Source organism: Cygnus atratus, chromosome 15 (assembly GCF_013377495.2).
Source record: "Cygnus atratus isolate AKBS03 ecotype Queensland, Australia chromosome 15, CAtr_DNAZoo_HiC_assembly, whole genome shotgun sequence".
NCBI classification, from domain to species: Eukaryota; Metazoa; Chordata; class Aves; order Anseriformes; family Anatidae; genus Cygnus; species Cygnus atratus.
Genome location: NC_066376.1, coordinates 8,276,540 through 8,297,353, shown reverse-complemented (window position 1 = coordinate 8,297,353; position 20,814 = coordinate 8,276,540). Strand labels below are relative to the sequence as shown.

General features: G+C 36.3%; 1 protein-coding gene across 1 annotated transcript in view; it reads right to left on the bottom strand.

Moving 5' to 3' along the window:
- Positions 1-20,814, bottom strand: part of DNAH3 (dynein axonemal heavy chain 3) — a 62,903-nt gene that overhangs the window by 22,641 nt on the left and 19,448 nt on the right. Inside the window, exons 18-40 of the mRNA XM_035548803.2 lie at positions 19,450-19,594; positions 18,961-19,172; positions 18,578-18,669; positions 18,039-18,153; positions 17,363-17,479; positions 15,995-16,174; positions 14,481-14,617; positions 13,567-13,768; positions 12,616-12,708; positions 12,221-12,331; positions 11,145-11,259; positions 9,546-9,744; positions 8,755-8,863; positions 8,363-8,476; positions 6,981-7,157; positions 6,188-6,279; positions 5,535-5,754; positions 4,589-4,723; positions 3,287-3,398; positions 2,545-2,786; positions 1,830-1,930; positions 1,646-1,751; positions 192-321 (exon numbers count right to left, since the gene is read on the bottom strand). Coding sequence (XP_035404696.1) covers positions 192-321; positions 1,646-1,751; positions 1,830-1,930; positions 2,545-2,786; positions 3,287-3,398; positions 4,589-4,723; positions 5,535-5,754; positions 6,188-6,279; positions 6,981-7,157; positions 8,363-8,476; positions 8,755-8,863; positions 9,546-9,744; positions 11,145-11,259; positions 12,221-12,331; positions 12,616-12,708; positions 13,567-13,768; positions 14,481-14,617; positions 15,995-16,174; positions 17,363-17,479; positions 18,039-18,153; positions 18,578-18,669; positions 18,961-19,172; positions 19,450-19,594 — 3,256 coding nt within the window. The remainder of the gene's footprint in view (positions 1-191; positions 322-1,645; positions 1,752-1,829; positions 1,931-2,544; positions 2,787-3,286; positions 3,399-4,588; positions 4,724-5,534; positions 5,755-6,187; positions 6,280-6,980; positions 7,158-8,362; positions 8,477-8,754; positions 8,864-9,545; positions 9,745-11,144; positions 11,260-12,220; positions 12,332-12,615; positions 12,709-13,566; positions 13,769-14,480; positions 14,618-15,994; positions 16,175-17,362; positions 17,480-18,038; positions 18,154-18,577; positions 18,670-18,960; positions 19,173-19,449; positions 19,595-20,814) is intronic.

The window sequence follows — 20,814 nt, the reverse complement described above, 5'->3', positions numbered from 1 at the left end:
GAAAGCTCTGTATGGTAGTCAAAGCACTATTATTAATACACTGATCCATAAGAAAAGATTTGTGTCATATGGTCTCAGGCAGTAAAGGTATTCCTTTGGTATTTTCTTGCATCTGATAATCTGCATCTTGTTACGGGACACAGGAAATAAAGCAAAACTGAAATAAAAAGAATGAGGCTTAGGGTACTTACCAAGCAGACAAGTATAGAGTTTCATCAAGCTGTAAGTCAGATGAATAGAGGATGTTTGTACTATGGCTTTGCAATGATGGTGAATAAACTCTAAACAGGGCTCTACTAGCCACATAAACATGTCATTCACCTGCCAGGAGAAAAGAAAATGGCTTTAAAACAATGCAGGAGTTGCCACATTTCCCATTGTCCCCCAATTCTCTCTCATTAAAACACAAAGTATCAGAAATTCTCCAAGCTGGTGGAAAGAAGATCAGGAAAGAACCTTTGTGAGGCAGTACATAAGTGATCACAAAGTCACACTGTCATTATCTGATGGTGAAAACAAGCCGCTTCTGTGAAGGGAAGTTTTCACCAGAAATCTTGCTACCCAGTTAGTTGTCCAGACAGCAGAGTACTTCAGCCTAGGGAGACCACTGCTTTGCGTAAGCAACAACAAAATTATTCCAATGGGAATAAGCATATGGGCCTCATCCTCCTTTAAAAAGGATTGGCCTCTACTGAGTACCCAGCATAGCTACTGTGCCATAGCAGGAGTTCTGGAAAGCAGTGACTCGTACCTGCAGGAGTGTTACAGCATCGGGGTAGTTAGTGACCAAGGCTGGTGGTTTCTACTCCATGAATTTAAGTGGGAAAACAGGAAAGGAACCGTGACCTAGTCTCTTCACAGGGACTAGTACTCAAGGAGATGCACTAAAGGATGCACTAACTTATCTGCTAATTAAGAAATAATTTGTTTTGATGAACTAAGACGACTTTTTCAATAAAGAGCTTTTATAGTCTTTGTATTTCTTTTGAATTTAGTCCCAATTTCCTGCAAAAGCTCAAAGCCTCTTGTCGGATCACAGAAAGCAAAGCTTTCTTCAGCTCTAATCCAACTGTAAACATATTTTTTTCTTATTCTTTTACTAGATTTTAATGACCAATAAACAAGAATTTGAATTTTGATGAAATTAATAGTTGATTACCACAAACACCTACTTTCATTTGCATCCGTACTGAAGATGTAACACACAACACAAAGAGCTCTTATTCATGCAAGCAACCAACACACGAAGGACAATTTAGCTTGCATTCCTGAGGTGACTAAGCCTTTGAAGATTTAGCTATAATAATAACATTATTATAATTAAAAAGTATTTCTCAAGCTGAACTCTCAATGTCTCAGACAGAATAAGGATGAGTTCAAAACATTTTAAATCTTTCAGTTTCTCCCACACTGTATTTCTATTACTCATGGCATCTCCAGCTCTCATGTACTTTCCTTACAACAATGGTTGACAGTGATCACTGCAAAATAAATTACAACAGCCTCTAGTAGGTCTGGGACCCTCTAAATCATGAAAGAATCATAAGTTTGGTTCTGCATGCCAGCTTTCAAGTTGATAAACTGAACATCACCTTAAAGTTAATCTGCTAAATGGAACCTATACCAAAAAAATTAAATCTCTCACCAGTTCTCGGTGTTCTTCCTGCAGATTTGGAGGCAGTGTATTCATGTAGGAATCCTTCAGTGGCTTCCAACCTAACTGCTGTGGGTCCATATAGATCATACCACACCTGGGAAGAACAAACAACTATGGTACAGGAATAGACATGCAAAGTGGGACACTTCAGGTTTGAGTGCTTTCACATTACCTGCTAACAGTTGCTGGAGAAGCCTCCTCTAAGTCCGCTGGCTCAAAGATTAAACTCATTTTTGAATTCATCTGAATTATTTCACCGCTCATTAAGCATAGCTAGAAGGAAAGCATCACTTAAACGTGAGTAGTCATGCCAGTGCTGATCATTCAGTCAAAGCAATGCCTGTCATACAATCACTGAACATTCTACTTAGTGTCACTTCTCATTCACTCATTCGTGCTCTTGTAACACAGGACATCATCTGACCTTGTCTCAACTTTTCCACGTGTTACTGCAATGGCTTGCAGAAACAGGGAGAACAATGCTATATCTTTAAATAACTCTGTAAGGAAAAGCAGTTATGACCTGCAGCTTTTCTTTAGTTAATATGTTTACTAAGTAATTTATGCAAGTTCATTTTTCAGTTCCAGAACTGAGTTTACTTATTTTGTTTTTCTAAAATGGCCAATAAACAAGCCTCAATAAACAACCTCATTTCAATAAAATAAGAGCAAGACAAGGCTTCTAGGGAGAAGTAACAGCTTAATATCTTCTACTAAAGCAAAACATATAATTGAGGGAAAAAACAATGCTTTTAAGCACATCAGCTTTTCCCGAGGCTTGTACCTTATTGTTTTTATGCCGTTTGACCACCATGGTAATAATACCACTACTACTACAATAAAGTATACACGTTCAAGTATATGGTAACTGGCAAAAATTAGGCTACCTTTTTATTATCATCCAGCACAGTGTTCATGTTCTCTATCCAAACTGCATCTACTGGGCCATCAAATATAATCCACTTTCGATCATCTGTAGTAGAAGATGCTTGTGCCCTGAAGGCATTTGCAAGAACCCCATCTGTCCACTCATGGCTTACAGGATCAAAACTGCCATACAGCTGTCCCATAGTAATTGCTTTGGGATTAATAACTTTGTATTGAACAGCAAATTCATCCATTGATTTTGCTGTATAAGACAACAAACAGATGAGAAAATCCGATAGGTTAGTTTAATTCAGCAACTAAGAACATTCCTGAAAGGATCCTACTTTAGCAGCACAAGGCAAAAAGGAAAGACATTTGGAAGTAAGAATTTCCTTTACTTGTACAACAGAAGTGCAAAGTGAAATACGCGAAAACACACGAAAAAAAGAAAGAACAGAGCAGAAGAGATTTTATACATTTATGGGAGGTATTTACAATTTCCCCATCATAGCCTGGTTTTGCAAGAGTATTATGTACAAACACAATGCTTAACAAAATTCATGAAAGTGTAAACACATTTGTATGTTTTAATATTCCAGTAAATATAGACAAAACTTCCAGAAAAATGTACCAGACAAAAATAAACAGAATACAAGAGGACTAGCAACTTCAATATGTCTCTACAAAGAAAACAAACAAACAAAAAAATTACACTTATCATTAAATGAAGTTGATTCTAATTTTGTGGCTGAACAATGTTACCTGCGCATAAATCACCAAGGGCTCCAGCTAGCACTTTGTATGCACAGGTCTTCCCACCCAAAGGATCTCCAACAATCATGAAACCATGGCGCACCAGCATCATTTCGTATATCTGTAACAGTGACAAGAGACTGATCTTTAACATAGCTCAAAAATAAGCATAATGTCTATGAAACTATAGGTATCTCTCCTGCATTCATACACAACTGGATAAAATATCAGCCAAACATCTGCTCTTTATTAAGGCTGACTGAAGCATTAAACCAAATCAGAGTGCAAACAAATTACTATGGCAATTCACACTGTTATAATTTAAGAAGTCCTTGCCCCTACTTGTCCTCCCTTTCTCTTTCCTAAAGGTCATCCCTCAGCTGTAACAGCTTCATTGTATAAACTGTGACTACACTCACTAGACTCTGCTGATCACAGTCCAACGTATAGGCCTAAACTGAAATCAGTGGTTATCAATGAGTCTAATACAAAGGGACTGAAACTACAGTTCTGAGGATCTTTCATATAACCAGTTCCACCAGGGCTGCCTTTGAACAGTAAGGGTGGTAACTTCCTCAGTCATCCCACCAGAACTTGATTAACCAAGTCAAAGCTTTCAAACAGAACATCTTCAAACAGAACCCTAAAAGGAACACCTAAGAAAATATTCTTTATCTCAGTTGATATTAAAACTGATTATTTTATGGTTTAGCTTAAATCTTTTACCAGTTAATACTACCACTACTTAAATGAAAGATAAAGCTTGCTTTGCAAAGCAGCATAAACCCATTAACGTCTGAACTGATGTTGGAGGGAACACCAGGCCATGCATTTCTGCTCCTCTTTAAAAGGTCACTAATACTAGTACATGGGAGACAATGGGAAGACAGAGCTGGAGGTGAAGCATAAACAAAGATGAAAAATGCCCCCCCCTTTTAAGACTTCTCTAGGAGGACTGTAAGAAAAATTGGGAACAGAGCCTGACTTCCAGTCCAGAGATCAATTTGCTAGGCTGTGCTGTCTCAGTTACTAACAGATTCAGCTTAGTTTTCTATCCTGAATCCTAAGACCTAAGATGTTGCTGCACTGGTTAGCCCCTTCACAAACTGGCTGAATTCAAAACTCACTATGAGCAAAGCAGGCTTTTTCTTCATGATTTTTTCCTCAGTAAAAATATGCTGTTTGTAATATCTTGTCGTGGAGACAATTAGCTATTCATTCATTCATGACACAGCCAGAGAGTGAATGAAGAATATTTCTTAATCATCAGCTCTCATACTCTTTTCCCCCCAGAAGTATGAGAAAATAAACCTGAATAATTTTTCCAATAAACCATGGAACAGGTTGAAGATCCATTTTTTTAATATTTTCAGTTAATGCCTTGACAAACAAGTCATAGTCAGGTGTAGGAAGAACCACTCCAGGGAACAGGTCAGATATGATACCCTGTTAAGGAAAGACAGAATAGAACACTATTTAAACACAGATTTAAACATAGATTACAAAAAGGGAAAATTCCCGAAGTGTAATAATCTACAAGTAAAACAATACTCATACAGGTAGCAGGAACTTAAGGAGAAATGTCTTCTGCTGGACTAAACTAACTTCTCAGTGTAAAACATAGCTGTGAAAGTATTCTGCATGCATGAGAAATAAGTGAATGCCTGCAATCTTCATACACACATTGATATCGTAGAAGAAAGCTTAACCTTCTGCAAATTTGCACCGAAAAATGTATTGCAGGAAACTAAGACGCTGAAAGAATTTCAGAGATTAAATAAAAGTGTATGTGTTCTGAAATTTCAGTGATGACTATTTGTGCTTGCACCTTAGCTTTTGGGTCTTTAATTTAATATTGGTTGATCTGTAGCTTAACATAGTCATGAAACATAGTCATGATAGCAGCATATGAGCAAAACTGCATTGCTTTCATTCTGGCTTCAAATTTCTAATTGACTAATTCACTTGTCTACACCTGTTTTGCAGCACAAAGCTAGAACGTAAACTGCAAAAAAATGGTTTCTACTAATGAAACAACACAGTGACTTTTAGCAAGATATAACACATTTCATGGAATAACTTAAGAGCTACAATAGAATCCAAGAGTGCATCCAGATCAGTGGACTGAATTAACTGTACAGTAATATGGCTGTATCGTGATCAAACTGTTCTAAATTAAGATGATAACCTGCTTCTGCAGGTTCTTCTGATCGACCTCATCATCACAAAATTTAAACACACCCACCTGATGGCTTACCTGAAACAATGGCACATCCTGTGCCAAGAATTTGGCAAGGTTAACATCCATCAAAGCCCGAAGTAACAATACACTTTCATTTTCAGTTGGATACTTCAGTTTTAAGTTTCCTGCTGCTGTCAGGACTGATTTAACAGCACGCATTCCATAATCATAGTGATGCTGAGATGACAGCTGCTCAGAGCACAAACGGTAAGTGGCAACAATTTTCTGGGCAAGACTGTGGGTATTAAAATACCACATGTAGAATGAAAATATCTCACCATGCAAAGAAAATAAGTAAAGTACCTATATTCACAAAGTCACTGCAGTGATTATCAGACCCACCAACTAGTAAAACTGGTAAAATGGCCTAAAACATCTAGGAAGCAAAACAGTAGATTGTGACGTGCCAGAGAATGTGTGCGCCAGTTAGGAATTCTGTTTGACGCTATGATACATTTTCCAAATGGTTCTGTGTAGAGGTACATATCTGTCAAAAGTATGTGGTAAATGAAGAGTGATTATAAAGTAGGAAATTAAAAAGCACTTTCTGAAGAAACAGAACATGGACAGCCTTCCAGAATTCCATGCCTCAAAGATGCATATATGCATATGTGCCTTATATAGGAATGAGGTGACTCAATCAAAGTGGAATATTCAGCATGCCTTACCTTCGAGAGTCCAAAAATCCCATTGAATAAAGTGAAATTTCTCCAATCAAAGCATAATCTGGAACCATCATGGCAACTGTTCGAAACAACGCCTGTAAGAAAAAAAAGAAAGAGATAAGTTTACACTATGTAATACGGTAATAACTTGTGCTTATTTGTAAGAAGAGTATTTCTGTAAATTTATCAACTTTTACACTTGTGTTCCTTTTTCATTACTTTAGGAATTATCTAACATAAATGAGATTGCATTAGGTTTGTTACTAGAACTGTGATCTTATCAAGAGGTCTGTGCTAAGCATTTAAAAAACAAATATTTAGAGAGAGTCATAATCTTAAGGAACTATTCATAGACAAAAATGAGTTATTATTCATCTCTCTTTCATAACAGACAGACTAGCACATGGCACGGTTAATGTTTTGTACAAGGTCATGCAAAAAATGCATGCCAAAGCTGGGAAAAGAATTAGGACCATATCAGTCTCTCTGCAGTGTCTAAGGAACTTGCAAAGTTATAATTAAATTGGGGTTTGGAACTCTAAGGATTGTAAACTAGGAGAATTTCCACATAAAGAGAGCACAGTTAAAGCTGTGAACAGGTATCAGTGTTACCAGACTGAGATCTTTCGTCTGTGCACTTTGTACAATCCTGAACTTATAAAACCTTAGTGAATAGCAGAGCAGAATAAGTTATATCATTGTAATACTTTATTGATGTCTTTCTTTTCTTGTTAAAGTAGATAAGAAGCAGCAAATTCTGTTTAATTTCCAGAAGAAATGAAAATTCCAGATTTACCTTCAGATTATCAGGCAGCTCTGCCCGTCCAGCATACCCAGGATTCATTGTGATAAACACAGCACAGGTAGGATTAAGAGAGATCTCTGTGCCTTCAAAGATGAATGTTTTGAGTTTACGAATAATGGCTTGCTGTATACTAAGTATTTGTTGAGCAACTACAGATAATACTTCAACCTAATAAGGCAGAACAGATTGGAAAACATCAGACAATGGAAAATGCTTTTGTTTATATATTTTGATGGCTATATATTGCATTCCTCCAGGTGAAAATCACTCCATGTAATACCTAGTCTGACAACTGAGCCTAAATATTAGCTGCCTATTGAAGCAATCTTCTGAAAGTCAGTACCCCCCATTCCCTATCCAACCAACGCACAGACATTAACAGCGGCTTCTGAAAGCCTCCAGATGATCTGCCTGAATGTAGACACTAAATTTAGGTGGATAGGAACTCCCTCTGGAGGCCTCCAAAAGCACTTGCCTTTTGCCTCAGACTACATGAAGAATTTGGGGTTTCAGTAAGACTGATTTACTCAATATTCCAAATTGAGGGGAAACGTAAGGAATGAATAAAGAAGCCTAGGGCTAATTCTCTGCACTTTAATATATTAAAGTAGCAGAATACTGGAAAATGAGAATACTAACACTTGAGTCATGAGAATTCAAATTACAGCAGACAAATGGAGAAATGAAGATGTTAAAGATACTAAAACATACAAAACTGATCTTCATGGAATTTCCAGACTTACTAATATTGATCTAAATCTAACTCCATCAAAATAACAATAAAACTTGTCTAAAGTCATCACTGACAAAATCAAAAAAAATACACACCCACCCACATATACATATATGTGTGTGTGTGTATACACATGTATCAGAGCAATACGAAGGAGGGGATTAGATGCACCTGGTTACACAGTTAGTCAACCTGGTCACTCAGTGACACTCAACTAGCCATCACAGGAATTCCTCCACTGGGATTTGTCTGTCTTGTGTTAGACATAGATAAATGCAGCCTCAAGGAAAAGAGGTGTACAGTTCTTTCCCAACAAAAGTCTGGGTTACTCTGGAGTCAAATTAACTGTGATTGTCACAAACAAAAGTGGAAATGACATGTGAGTAGGGTTGGTTTTTTTTTTCTCTTTTCACCTGGAAAACCCAGAACACAAGACTTCTGCAACACAGCACAGGCAGGCATGTGCTCCGACAACAGTCACCTAAGTACCTACTTCAGTGGCATTGATCATCAAAACAAAGAGGCTACATCACAAAATAAAAGTAGAAAATTGGCAATAATGCTGTGATATCTAAATCTAGAACTTCTTGTGTCTTAGATTAAAGCTTTCTCATTTTACTTGTCTGAGTTGAAAAGTTACCTCAATTCTATTGAATTCATCAAAGCAGGACCACGCACCAGACTGTGCCAACCCTTTAAAGAACTTGCCCATTGCCTTGTAATCAAGACCATCGGAGCAATTGAAGACCACACACTACAACAAAACACACAGAGAACATCTCTCAGTATTAATGCAAAGTCCCCTATAAAATCATTAGCGTCTAAAATGGAAAGGGATTATTATTGCCAATTTTTGATGACTACACTAGGACAACATATAGACACATTCCTAAACATGTGCTTCTTACCAACTATTTCTGTGAATAAAGAACAGGTAGAGAATGAACAGTACTTGATTAAGAATGACATTGCAAGATCTATCTACATATCCAGAAAAAAAACAAACCAAACCAAAAGATTATATTTTGGTACCTGCTTAGCTAGTGCTTTTGCTAGATCTTTAGTTGTTTCTGTTTTGCCAGTCCCAGCAGGTCCTTCTGGAGCACCACCAAGATTTAATTTCAAGGCACCCATTAATGTCCTATGTAAACAAGAACACAGTCAATAGAAATAGTAGTTTCTAATCGCAGATTGCTTCTGAAGGAATGAGTCAGTTTTCTTCCTATACAGGTTCCCCTGACAATGATTTACTTGTTCCCTACCAACTTTACAGCTTGCGCCAACAACCTACTATTGTCTCATAAATGACTCCCAGAAGCAGAAGCTTTCATCCAATTGTTCTACAAGGAATGTCAACGCTTTTTATTACATGCATCCACTCTGCATATCCTCGGTTGCACAAACAAATGCACAGTGCCACAGGGAAAGTGTCAGAGTTTGCAAAAACACACCTTTTCATCAAAGAGCACTCCCCATGACAAGAACCTGAGGCTGGCTTTATAAATGCAGCCAGTTTTTAGAAAAGGCTGAGAAAGCATTGACCAGTGCTATTGTACAGTTCTTAATATTTTCAGTGCCATGATCTGCCAGCTTTTTTCAGAGGCACATTCTTGGATACTGTAGAAATTATTGCTCTACTGTTGTAGAAATCTAAACATTGTAAATATTTTACCATATTTGGACAAAGAAGATATGTAAAATCTGCCTCCAGAACCTACAGGAAAATCTTAGGTGCTAAGGTTCCTACTATTATTAATTGTAACAAATGAAATTAAGTGTAGACCAATCTAAAAAAAAAATGTTATTCTTAAACATGGCTTTACCTATAACATCGATCTGTTAGTGGTGTTATAACCAGACGTAAAGAATTGCCCAGATACTCATATCCATATTTGGCTTCTGTCGTAATCATTCTCACTATTACATCATTCTCTTCCCAGTAGTATCTCAGCTGAGAAATCCATTGGAAGTCATTCAGATCTGTGATTTTGTCTTCAACCAATTTTTCAACCACATCACGAGCTGCACATAAAGAGAGATTTTTTTTTTAAATCTAAACATTTCTACTATGTTAGTTTACTTAAAACAATGTATAAATAAGCTAACATTTACTTATAATTATGTAAATAAACATTCAGAGTAGTAGGTTGAATTTCATGTTAGAAAAATCTCCACCCGTTTTGTACAGGGAGTCAGGTTAGTTTGATTTAGATTCCAGTGGTCAGTGGGCTGAGCAACATCCATCAGCCCACCACGCAATAACAGTGTAAAGGCTGCTTACAGTCAGTAGCTGAAACAACCCACATGGGATACTTGTTTCCCACTAGTGCAGGAGAAAAACAAGGCTTCATTTAAATCCTTAGTAGGATACAAAATCCAATCTCATGATCAAATTCCACTCTGATATATAGACCAGAAAAAAGACAGGAAATAAAAGAATGTTGTTTAGGACAGAATTTGGCTCTATAAATACAGTTATGCAGTTGCATGGTTGAATGCTGAATGATGTCTAAATATTAAAGTTAAAAGCTTACTTTTTCTTCTTCCTTCCTTTATATACAGGAACAATCCAGGAAGCAAGTTTAATGTTATTAAATATTAAATTGAGCTGAAGAGAAACAAAGACTGGAAGCACTCAAAAAAAAGTTCACAAATCACAGCTTCATGTGGCAAAATAAAAAGTGAAATAATTTTTATTTTAATGCCCTTATATGATCTAAGCAGCATAAAAATGTTCCAGAGGGATAGAATAAAATTTTTAAGGCAGAATTTTAGACTTCTGCCTTTTCAATTATTGCTGAAATAATCTATTTGCTGTGTTTTTCTGATCATTAACTACACATCTAAATCCTCTAGTCTCAATCCTCTAAGGAGCTTCTCATCAGCAGTTAAGTCTAGTGGGTGTCCATTCCCCCAAGGATCAAAGGTGCCGTTTCCTCTCCCAACTATAGAGGTAGAACAGCAGCTATGCTATATGTACCAACTTTACTTTTGTGAAGAGCTTCTAAATGCATAGAACACCACCATTCCACTCCTTTCAAGCAGCAGAAATGCTAGCAAAGCTAGAGAATTCCACCTGCTGTTCCCCAGTGAGAGTGTAAATAGTCTCCCTCCCTCATCAGTCCTGCTGCTGGAAGAAAAAGGGAGGCCAATCAGAAAAGAACTGAGACTGTGCAGCCCACAAAGGTTACTTAAAGTCCCTGTGCCTAAATAAATAGCTTACCTAGTTCATACATGATTCTAGCCAGTATATCTAGTTTTCAACTTCTGTGAATTAACGAAAGAAACTTAATGTTAACTCTCCAACTCATTTTATGCCATGGTCCTTTTGGTGAAGAAGGTATTATAGCTGCTTCTCTCTAATAGTTCACCAAGCTAACTATAGAAGCATGGCCCTAGAGTACTAGCAACTGCACGTTTACCATGGATGTCAATGACAGTAAGAGCTCCAAGAGTTAGCCGGGCTCCACTGGACAGCTTTCCTCTCACTAACTCAACAATATCTCCGATTTGTAGATTGCTCTTCTCCAAGAAATCCTGTCACAGAAACAGAACACAGGCATTAGTATAATGTTGTAGCTAGCATTTCCTGAACTCCCATGGGTGCAATCATTGGAGACAGCCCCTCTAACAGAATATAGTAATCAAACTCCTGGCACTACACAAACGTTTTAAATTCTCTTTCATATACTGGCATTTTATTTTACTATGAACACTTTAGAAAGCTTTATGGCTTGAAAATAATGTAAACAGAAGTATTTTCTTCCTTCCTAATAGAAACGCCAAAATTCTATCATAGGAAATGTATAGACTCTGTTGAGTGAATCTGGATTCACTTCTGGAAATTTGTAGTAAATTGTAAATTAATAACATCAATACAAATCGAAGATTCTCCACACTTTACTATAAACATTTTACATCACTGTCTCAATTTTCATTAATGACCTAGACAACATGACAGAGTACATCCTCAGCAAGTCTCCAGATGATACAAAATCTGGGAAGACTGGTTGATAGACCCTACAAGTGTGTTGCCATTCAGAGGAACCTCACCAGACTGGAGAAATGGTCAGACAGGAATTTTGTGATTGAGTATGCAAAATAAGATCTTCAACTAGTATTAAACAACACAGGCAAGTTAAATCTAAGATATTCAGTAAGGATACAGAAACAAAAAGCTAACGTTAAAATGCAGTATTTGGTATAAAGTTTTAATAAACCTTATTATTCACATTTAAAAGGCAGCCCAAACTATCTGCTGACAGATTTAATCCCCAAATAAATCCTCATACACCCACCTATATTAGGATCAGACAAAATCCCCCTGAATTCAACACAAATTATTTTCATTACTTGAGTGTGCATTTCATCAGCCTCAACAAAGTGCTATGTAAAAGTTTTTTGATGACAAAGGCACCACAAACATATGAGGAAAGGCTCTTGTGCAAAATAACAAATTTGTCTTAATAATTAATAGAATGGTAGAAGAAAATCTTACTCTTAAAGTTCCTTTTGTTATAGCCTCAGACACTTCTTCTGTCCAGTAAATGGATGAAACACAAATAACCACCTGTCCAGGCCACTGAAGTACCCATGTTTTTCGAGGAACCTTAAACATAAAGATCCATTCCAATCAAAGTCATGTAAACACATCTGATTATGGCACTAATAACAATTATTTTCCCCAAATTTATTTTGTCTCATGCAAAAAATAAATGAGAACTAGCTCTGTTACTTTTTCTCCAAGAAAATCAGAAATAAAACTTCAAATAAGAAGAGATGGATTCCACTTAGCTTCAAACATGTTTCCCTGGTTAAGAAGAATGTGAACAATCTGTTCATGTACAGTTGCTTGTGAAATTTTATTTTACACTATAATTCAGGAATAATTACCTCGATGTATCCTTTTATACCATCTTGAAGAACTTGCCTTACACTGGCCAGCATCATTTCCTCAACTTGCAAAAGCCATTTTTCTACCATGCCCTTCAAACAGGAAAAACAGGAAAAACAGTTAAGAGTCAGCAAACATTTCCTGATTATATTCTTTTTAAAGGGCAAATTCTTTGAAATATGTTAGGCTTAAATATACTTTCTTATGATCTCTGTGGGAGATAAATAGGTGGAAATTATCCAAATTTGACAGGCACTGGTCCAACCATCACCCTATTACCAATGTCACCCACTAAACCATGTCCGTAAGTACCACATCCAACCTTTCCTTAGACAACCCCAGGGACAGTGACTCCACCACCTCCCTGGGCAACCTATTCCAATGCCTGACTGCTCTTTCTGAGAAGAAATTTTTCCTAATTTCCAACCTAAACCTCCCCTGGCGCAATTTGAGGCCATTCCCTCTAGTCCTATTGCTAGTTACCTGTAAGAGTGACCCCCAACTCCCCACAACTTCCTTTCAGGTAAATGCTACAATTTATACCCAGCCACCCTTTGAACTAAGGCTCTGACTCCTCAGTGGCAGTCATTCATCTTTTCCTTCATTCCACTGTGTTTTAGCCATGCTGTGCAGATATATATATAAATGCACATACGCATACATGTATTTGTAAGTATGTAAATATAGTGTGTGTGTGTGTGTGTGTGTAAATAACATCTTAAAAGTAGTAAGTGTGTAAAGATGTAGAAAAGTGCCCAGACTAATTTACCAAAAACTTGGTACATCTTACTCCTTTTTGTAGGAATTCCTTTTTGTTCTAGAACACTGGTCTACACTCTCACTTCTGAAACACCTTTCATGATCTCATCCTAGATGCCTTGGATCTCATTCCCCCCAAAAAATACACTTTAGGCAAAACATTAATTTAATAACATAGTAAAAAAAATTACTTTTGCATTCATCGGATAGATTTTATCTATGAAAGGAACAATTTCTTTCTCTGAACTGATCATTCCTAGGATCTCCAGATCTTCCGTGAACTCCAGTTTAGCAATTCCCTCGAAACACTTCTTTAAATGAGGCTGCACTCTAAGGGGATCCTTTGTTTCTGAGAGTATTTCAAGCAGTTCATCATTAGACAGGAAAAAGAATCTGTTAGGAAAACACAATTAATGAATATAAACTTTCCAAACAAGAAAATTGTCATTACAATTCTACTGTTAGCAAGAAAAATCAAATTGTTTTTATTGTTGCTTAGGACAGTAATATAACAGAGGGGAAATTATCATATCAGATCCCTTTTCTAAGCTATTGTTAACATTATAAATTTAATGACACTGTTTTTTCAAAATTTCAATATGACCATCCTCTCATGCAGAGAAGAAAAAACAAGCATTTCAAACACACAGGAAATACCAGGTACGTCTGTGCAGCCAATAAAAAATTCTGTGTAAAAACACAGAATCTTGTTCCTCATGATCATATACAACTCCAATGTACTATGAATCTCTGCACAGCTAAAGAGAGTAGGGCTGAGACATAATTACGAATCAGTTATAGGAAAGTAGCAAATTCCCTCAAAATGCCCTGTAAGTGATGATGTGTTTCTAATCTTAAATTAAAGCTGTGCTAGATAGATTTTTGCTTCCCCACTATCACCTGTCCCTGGCACTGCAAACTTAGCTGAAGCTGAGAAAATAAATGGAAATTTGGAAAAAACAACAGGTTTTCTTTTTTTTTTTTTGTTCATGTTGCATGGTGCTGCATCCCACACATGCTTATGAAATGAGACTTACCAGCTCAGTATAAATTAAAAGAGCTTCTGAATTTTTATCTCTAATTTAGGCCTGCTTAATTAATTTACCTTGGGAAAAATAATCTTTTCTTTTCCAAGTAAGTATTCAGCCCCTTCTGAATGTCTTCTAAGAGAGTATTTGCTTCCTGAAATCTGTCTAACATCATGGGCTGTTCAGTTGCCACAAGCACCCTTGTGTCTTTCACCTTTATAAAAACAAATACACATCAGAAATTGCTAAAAGTCACATTATGTTCATACATAAAAATTGTTATCATCAATCACTTACGTTTTAGGAGGATAAAAACTAGACAGTCTTCTCTGTTGTGTGCCTTTATGTTATTAAATATGTATGTATTATTTGATAGCTTTACTTTTTAAACACTTTTACCGATCTCAACTTTACAGACAATACAGCAACAATATTCACAGGAATTATTTTTTTTGGCATTTCCTTCTGTATCTTGGGCTTGCTACATTTTTTTTTCCATTCACATCTAAGTTTTGTCAGTCACAGCACATGGAAATTATTTGGCCTGAGCTGTTAGACGGGTCTCAGCTTCTATTTTGTTATACTGATTATTTCAACATCTTTGTCACACAATCATGTACTGCCAATGTTTTTCATGAAGATCTCAGCTCATACTACCACTAAGTATCTGGCCTCTTATCCAATTTCTTAGTTGTATAGAACTGAACAGAATAACCAATGTCATTTACTATCCCCATAATTGGTAGGTCAGGTTGATGGTTGGACTTGATGACCTTGAACGTCTTTTCTAATCTAAATGATTCTGTAACCTTATCCTGACACACTATCAGATCACTACATATTCACCAAAGTTTCTAATAACCATAGAATAGAATAGAACAGAACAGAACAGTTGAATAGACAAAGATAATTGAATCAATCTGCCTGACCACTTTGGGGCTAACCAAAAGTTAAAGCATATTGTTAAGGGTATTATCCAAATGTCTCTTGTACACTGACAGACATGGGGCATCACCCCAAAGGCAGAAAGGTGGAAAGAAAGAGGGAGGGTGGGCGGGAGGAGGAGGAGAAAGGTAGAAAAGAAAATAAGCCATTTAGTTGCTGTAATAATCTCTGAGCCTTTAAAAGACTAATCTAAAATCCGGCTGTATACAGTGAAGACTTCCTACCAGTGAACTCTGAAGCAGATCTTGAAAGCACAAATTATTCATCTTTCTACCTAATTCTGATCATTTAACTGAAAAATGCCAGAAAAAAAATGTATGAAAGTATATTTTCTGGCTTTTTTTTTCTCTACAAAAGCCAGAAAAATTAGAATTCAAACGTTAGTTGAGCTCTAATTTATCCTGCAATATCCATCCTCTACGGAAACCTCAAAGTAGTAATGATATAATCTACCACTTTTATTGCAAGACTAGATTTTGGTAGGCTTTAGTAAAGGTTTTCCCACTCCACATTAGACCTTCTTGTGACTTAAATACAAATATCTAACTAAAAAAAAAAAAAAGCAAGCTTGTACATCTTCATGACAGTAGTCATTCTGTTATCAGATATGTATTCAATACATGCTTTATTGAATACAAGCACTTACCACTTGTGCCATAATGTCCTTCCAGTATGTATCCACTACCCCAAACTTTCTGCCCTCTTCAGGCATTTGAGCTACAATGTCTTCTGAACTAAAAATTGGTTCCAAATACAACCATGTTGCCTGACATTTTAACCAACTGTCTAGAATATCTTGCATTAAAGTCAGCTTCTCTTCCCAAGCCTGTATTGAAAATATTTAATATTTAAGAATTATGAGCAGCCATTTAAAACTGGAGATTGATTAGAAGAATGACAGTACAAAATCACAAGCTATTAACATAAAGCAGTATTGGATTCCTATGTGTTTTTTGTTATAGGACTTTGGAAACATACCACTCTAACAGTTTCTCCTGTATTGTTACAGACTTACAGGAAAGAACCTCTTTAGAAAGGCCTAAACATTCAGGGACTGATAACGCATCACTAACTCATATCGTAGTCCCACAGGTTGTCCTATCAATATTACTTGTATGATGGATGACTTCTTGTTTAACAACAGTTCAGGAGTGGATTCTGCATCTGTTTCTCTACAAACTAATTGATTAGACCAGATGATCTTGAAGGTCTTTTCCAACCTTAACAATTCTATGATAAACAATTCTCCAACTCAGGGCTGAAGGAATATGAGACTACAGAGTTCATGCTTCCAGCTTTCTTCAAGGTTATTTTCTTTACAGGAGTTGATTTGGCTGCTAATGTCCACAGCTAGCAATCGAATGAAAGGATACTTTATACCTTAACGAAGCACATACACACACTTGCAAAAGCTATGCCAAAGGAGCTAGAAACTTTTAAAGTATTTGTACAAGATTGTTTTTCAGCAGTGAAGAAGTAAAGCCACATTTTTTCTCTAGGAAAAAAAAAAAAAAAACTCTTTGAAAGGCTAGCTGTGTACTTTCTATCTGATCAGCAGTGAATAGATACCTTGACAAGGTAGCCAGCAGACTGAGTAAATGCCATTTTGCAGGCCTTTTATATAGTAGGTTCGATCTTTCCCCTCCCTGCTGCCTTATGTATTGTGCCAATGCCAGAGGATTACAAATACATCATCTCTAACAAATGACAGACCTGTGTCTTATTACACAACACAGTAGGATTTGTTTAAATTAACTGACCCACCCAATACGATGAACTAAAAAAAATGCATATAATGACTAGATTAGCAATGAAATTACATTTTGTTTAGCTGTAAAGCAAGCCCTGCATACCTTTGTCTGGAAACTTTAATCAAAGATAAAGATACAAATGTGCGTTCCTTAGAAATGGTTAAAAACTACACAACATCCTATCATGCCAAAACACCTGAAAGGACTTACAGAAATCATATTATGAGAAACACAGAAGCTCAATGAAACCAGCTTTTCCTTACCCGGCATTCAGCTTCAATTGGTTTGATGAAGGGAGAGCCACACATTGTCTGAGTCTTAACAATGTGATCATCCAGTAAAAGCTGGATGTCATCAACTGCTGACAGGATGCTGTTGTTCTGTAAAGACATCATATTTTGCTAAGGTAAATAGCAGTTGCTTATTTAGCTGCTCTTCAACCTTACAGTCATTCAGCTTCCTGCTGCCCCCCCCTCTCTCTGAAGGCAGAAAAGTAGCAAGGCACTGACAAAGCCTGCAATATGTCTGAAGATATGAAAAGATATCTCTCCTGTACATCTCTATTTAAAAGGTCAAGAGATGGATTGGTGTTGTGAATAGGAAGCTAGCCAGAGATGCTAGTGACTTCTAACAATCTTTTGCACAGTATGTGATTTCCTATATCTTCTGGGCACGTTAAAATTTCACTACTGTTCACCTTTCCATACAATACTGCAGAAGCTCTCAGGCTCACAGATTTGTTAGGATTAATATGTTGAAATTGAAAGTTAACCACACACTCATAGTAATGGATACATTTGCCCAGGCTTTGAGGTATGATACCACTTTCCATGATGCCACAATGTATCAGCAGTACTTCCCTCTAATATTTCTGAGTTGATATTGAGAATCGAAGTAATTCATTTCAACAATGTGTACATGGATTTCATGTTTACTCACAGTATCCCTGTATTTCACCAGACTGAACTGCATGTTGACCCACTCTGATTTCATTTTCTCTATTGATTTCTCTAAAGAATACTCCTTACTTGCAGCTGCTCCAATAGATTCCAGCCTAAATTGGAATGAAACACGTATCTCAGAAATACTTTTGCAATGGAGCAGAAGTGAAGAGAAGCAAAGCTGACTACCTTTCCCTTTCATTTGGATATCTATTAGTAACACACACTCTTATTTCAGGAAATATTTATTCACTTTTGGGCTCACCAAGTTAGAAAAATTAGTATGAATTTGGAGACAAATAGAGACAGAAAATTCCAAATGCAGAAATTAAGCAGTTTGGGAATATGATTCTGGGTTTTGTTGTCTTGGTTCCACAAGGACATCTGACAGTTCCATCTCTATCTTAATAAGATATAGCTGTGAAAACATGGAAGTTCTGAACAACACACACAAAAAAATAAAACTAGAATTTTGTATCTCACATATGAAATATCGTGATTGTCTAAAAAAAACTGAGAATAGAGTAAGCTTCTTACTGATCAATATATTTTGAGAGTCCAAATTCCAGCATATTTAGAAGAGTAGTAGTTTCATTGGGTTTGATCTCACATCCTACAATTTCACTAATCTGAAAATAAAGAAAAATCTATTATTGAGGTGGATGCTTCTAACAGACTTAGTAAACAGCAAGGAAAAAATGCTAAAAAAGTATTAGTGCAGCGCCCCAATTTGCTTTTCTGCCATTAATTCAAAGAAGCTCATGCCTGTACCATTAAAAACTTCAAAACTGCATTTATTGACAGGATACAGAATCATCGTATTGTGAAACACAGAACTATTACTAATATACGGAGTACTGCATTGAACTGTCAGTTTCTGAGGTAGGATACCCCCACAGTTAAAGTAGAGTTTAAAATACCTGCTCCCAATGTCTCTCCTTCATTCCACGATTGCAGGCAATTGACAGGACAGGAAGATGCTGTTTAAACTTATCAAGTTTATATTTTGTACTTTCTGCTAAGCGTCTAGGCCCACCCAAATCTGGAAAACTCTTACTGAGCTTGTACATAGTCCTCCACATATTTCCAATTTCTTCAGTAATTTCATCAGCACTCAATTTCTGGAGAGATCCTGAATACAGCAACATTAAAAAAAAAAAAAAAGCAGTGTAATTCAGCACAAGGGGATGATCAGGGTGGTTTATTTACAGGTATTTATAGTCATTCTCCTTTAATTGGAAATCATTTGTGTTACAAAAAAATCTTTATGCAAAATCCATGTTAACAATTTTATTTCACTGATTGATTTCACTGCTTCTCTCTTCAAAATTATTTTATCACAACAACTAAGCAACCTGTTCAGCTTCTACTTAACTAACTGAAAATGACACATTTAATCAGTATCTCACCGTTCATCCATTCCTCAGACTTGGTATGAAATTCATAGGCTGTTAACCAAAGTTGTTCAAAGGGTTGCTTGTTTGTGACTATAATTTGCAGTAAGGGAAATTGACTCTTATTCCGCTCAAGTAACTCCTCTTCTTTATTAATAGCCTTTAATGATAATAATAAAAAAAAAATATTTCCATCAAAAATTCCTGCTACTGCTTTTTAACTTTTTACTAAGTAATGTTGGATAGGATTTTTTTTTTCACATGTCAAAGCCAACCAGTTTTGTAGACTTAAGCCTGTGGCTTTCAGGTAAATAAGGTAACTGTGTTCTTGTAAATTCCCTTAGTTATTTGTTGGTAGTTTTTACTACTCGAATAATTTTAAATATCTATTTTAAAAATAGACTTTTAATCATTCTATGTGAGTTGCAGACAGAGAAACTTGAAGATCCATATTTCAAGGTAATCTTTAACTTCATGTATTCACTCAGCTGTTCATGATGTCATTTAAATTGTGTGGATACAAATCTCATTGTGAATATGTATTAAGAAATTTCACCAACTTAATAACTTACTCTGTTCTACCCATTACAACTTACCAATGCTGTTAACTCAAACTAACTAGATACACTGGATGCCTTTAAATCAGTTTAAGGCTCTTGATATATAGGGATTGTAGCAATTTATCTACATCCCAAACTGATTTAATTGGTCCAGTTTTCTCTTTTGAGCAGGTCTTAATTAACAGCTTGATTCTTAAGGCTCCATATATACAGAAATCTCATAATCTCACTGTTATTTAGAACATTAATTAAGCCTCACAATACCTGTGAGATCTCTCAAAGGTAACCATTCTCATTTCCCAACAGAGGCACAGCTAAGAAACTATTCAGCCAAGAACCACACAGCATATTGGTTAAAGAGCCCTGAGTAGAATCTAGGAATCTCAGTGTTCAGCTTCCTTCTAACATCTGAAAACATATATTAATGCTTATAGGCAACTTCTGGAAATGATATATACAGTTGGAGAGCATTTGTTTTTAATTAGAGAACAATGAAAGAGGCTTAAATGCAGCTCAAGTAGTACAAACCACAATTCAGGGAAAATACCACTTCCCTAATTGTTCTCCTCATCAGCTCTGCCAGAAAAATTGTTTTTCATGGATAGTATCCTGCTACTACTGACTGTTTAGAAATACTGAAATTCACTATTTCAATTAAAAAAACTCTCTAAACATTCCCCCCCGAAAATATGCTTTTCAGCTCAACATTAGTACTGTATATGGGGACGAGAAGATATTGGCCACTTGTTGGTGAATTTGGGAATCTTAAAGCCAGCTTGACAATATACGTCCAGAACCTGGAAAAAAACATTCATTCATC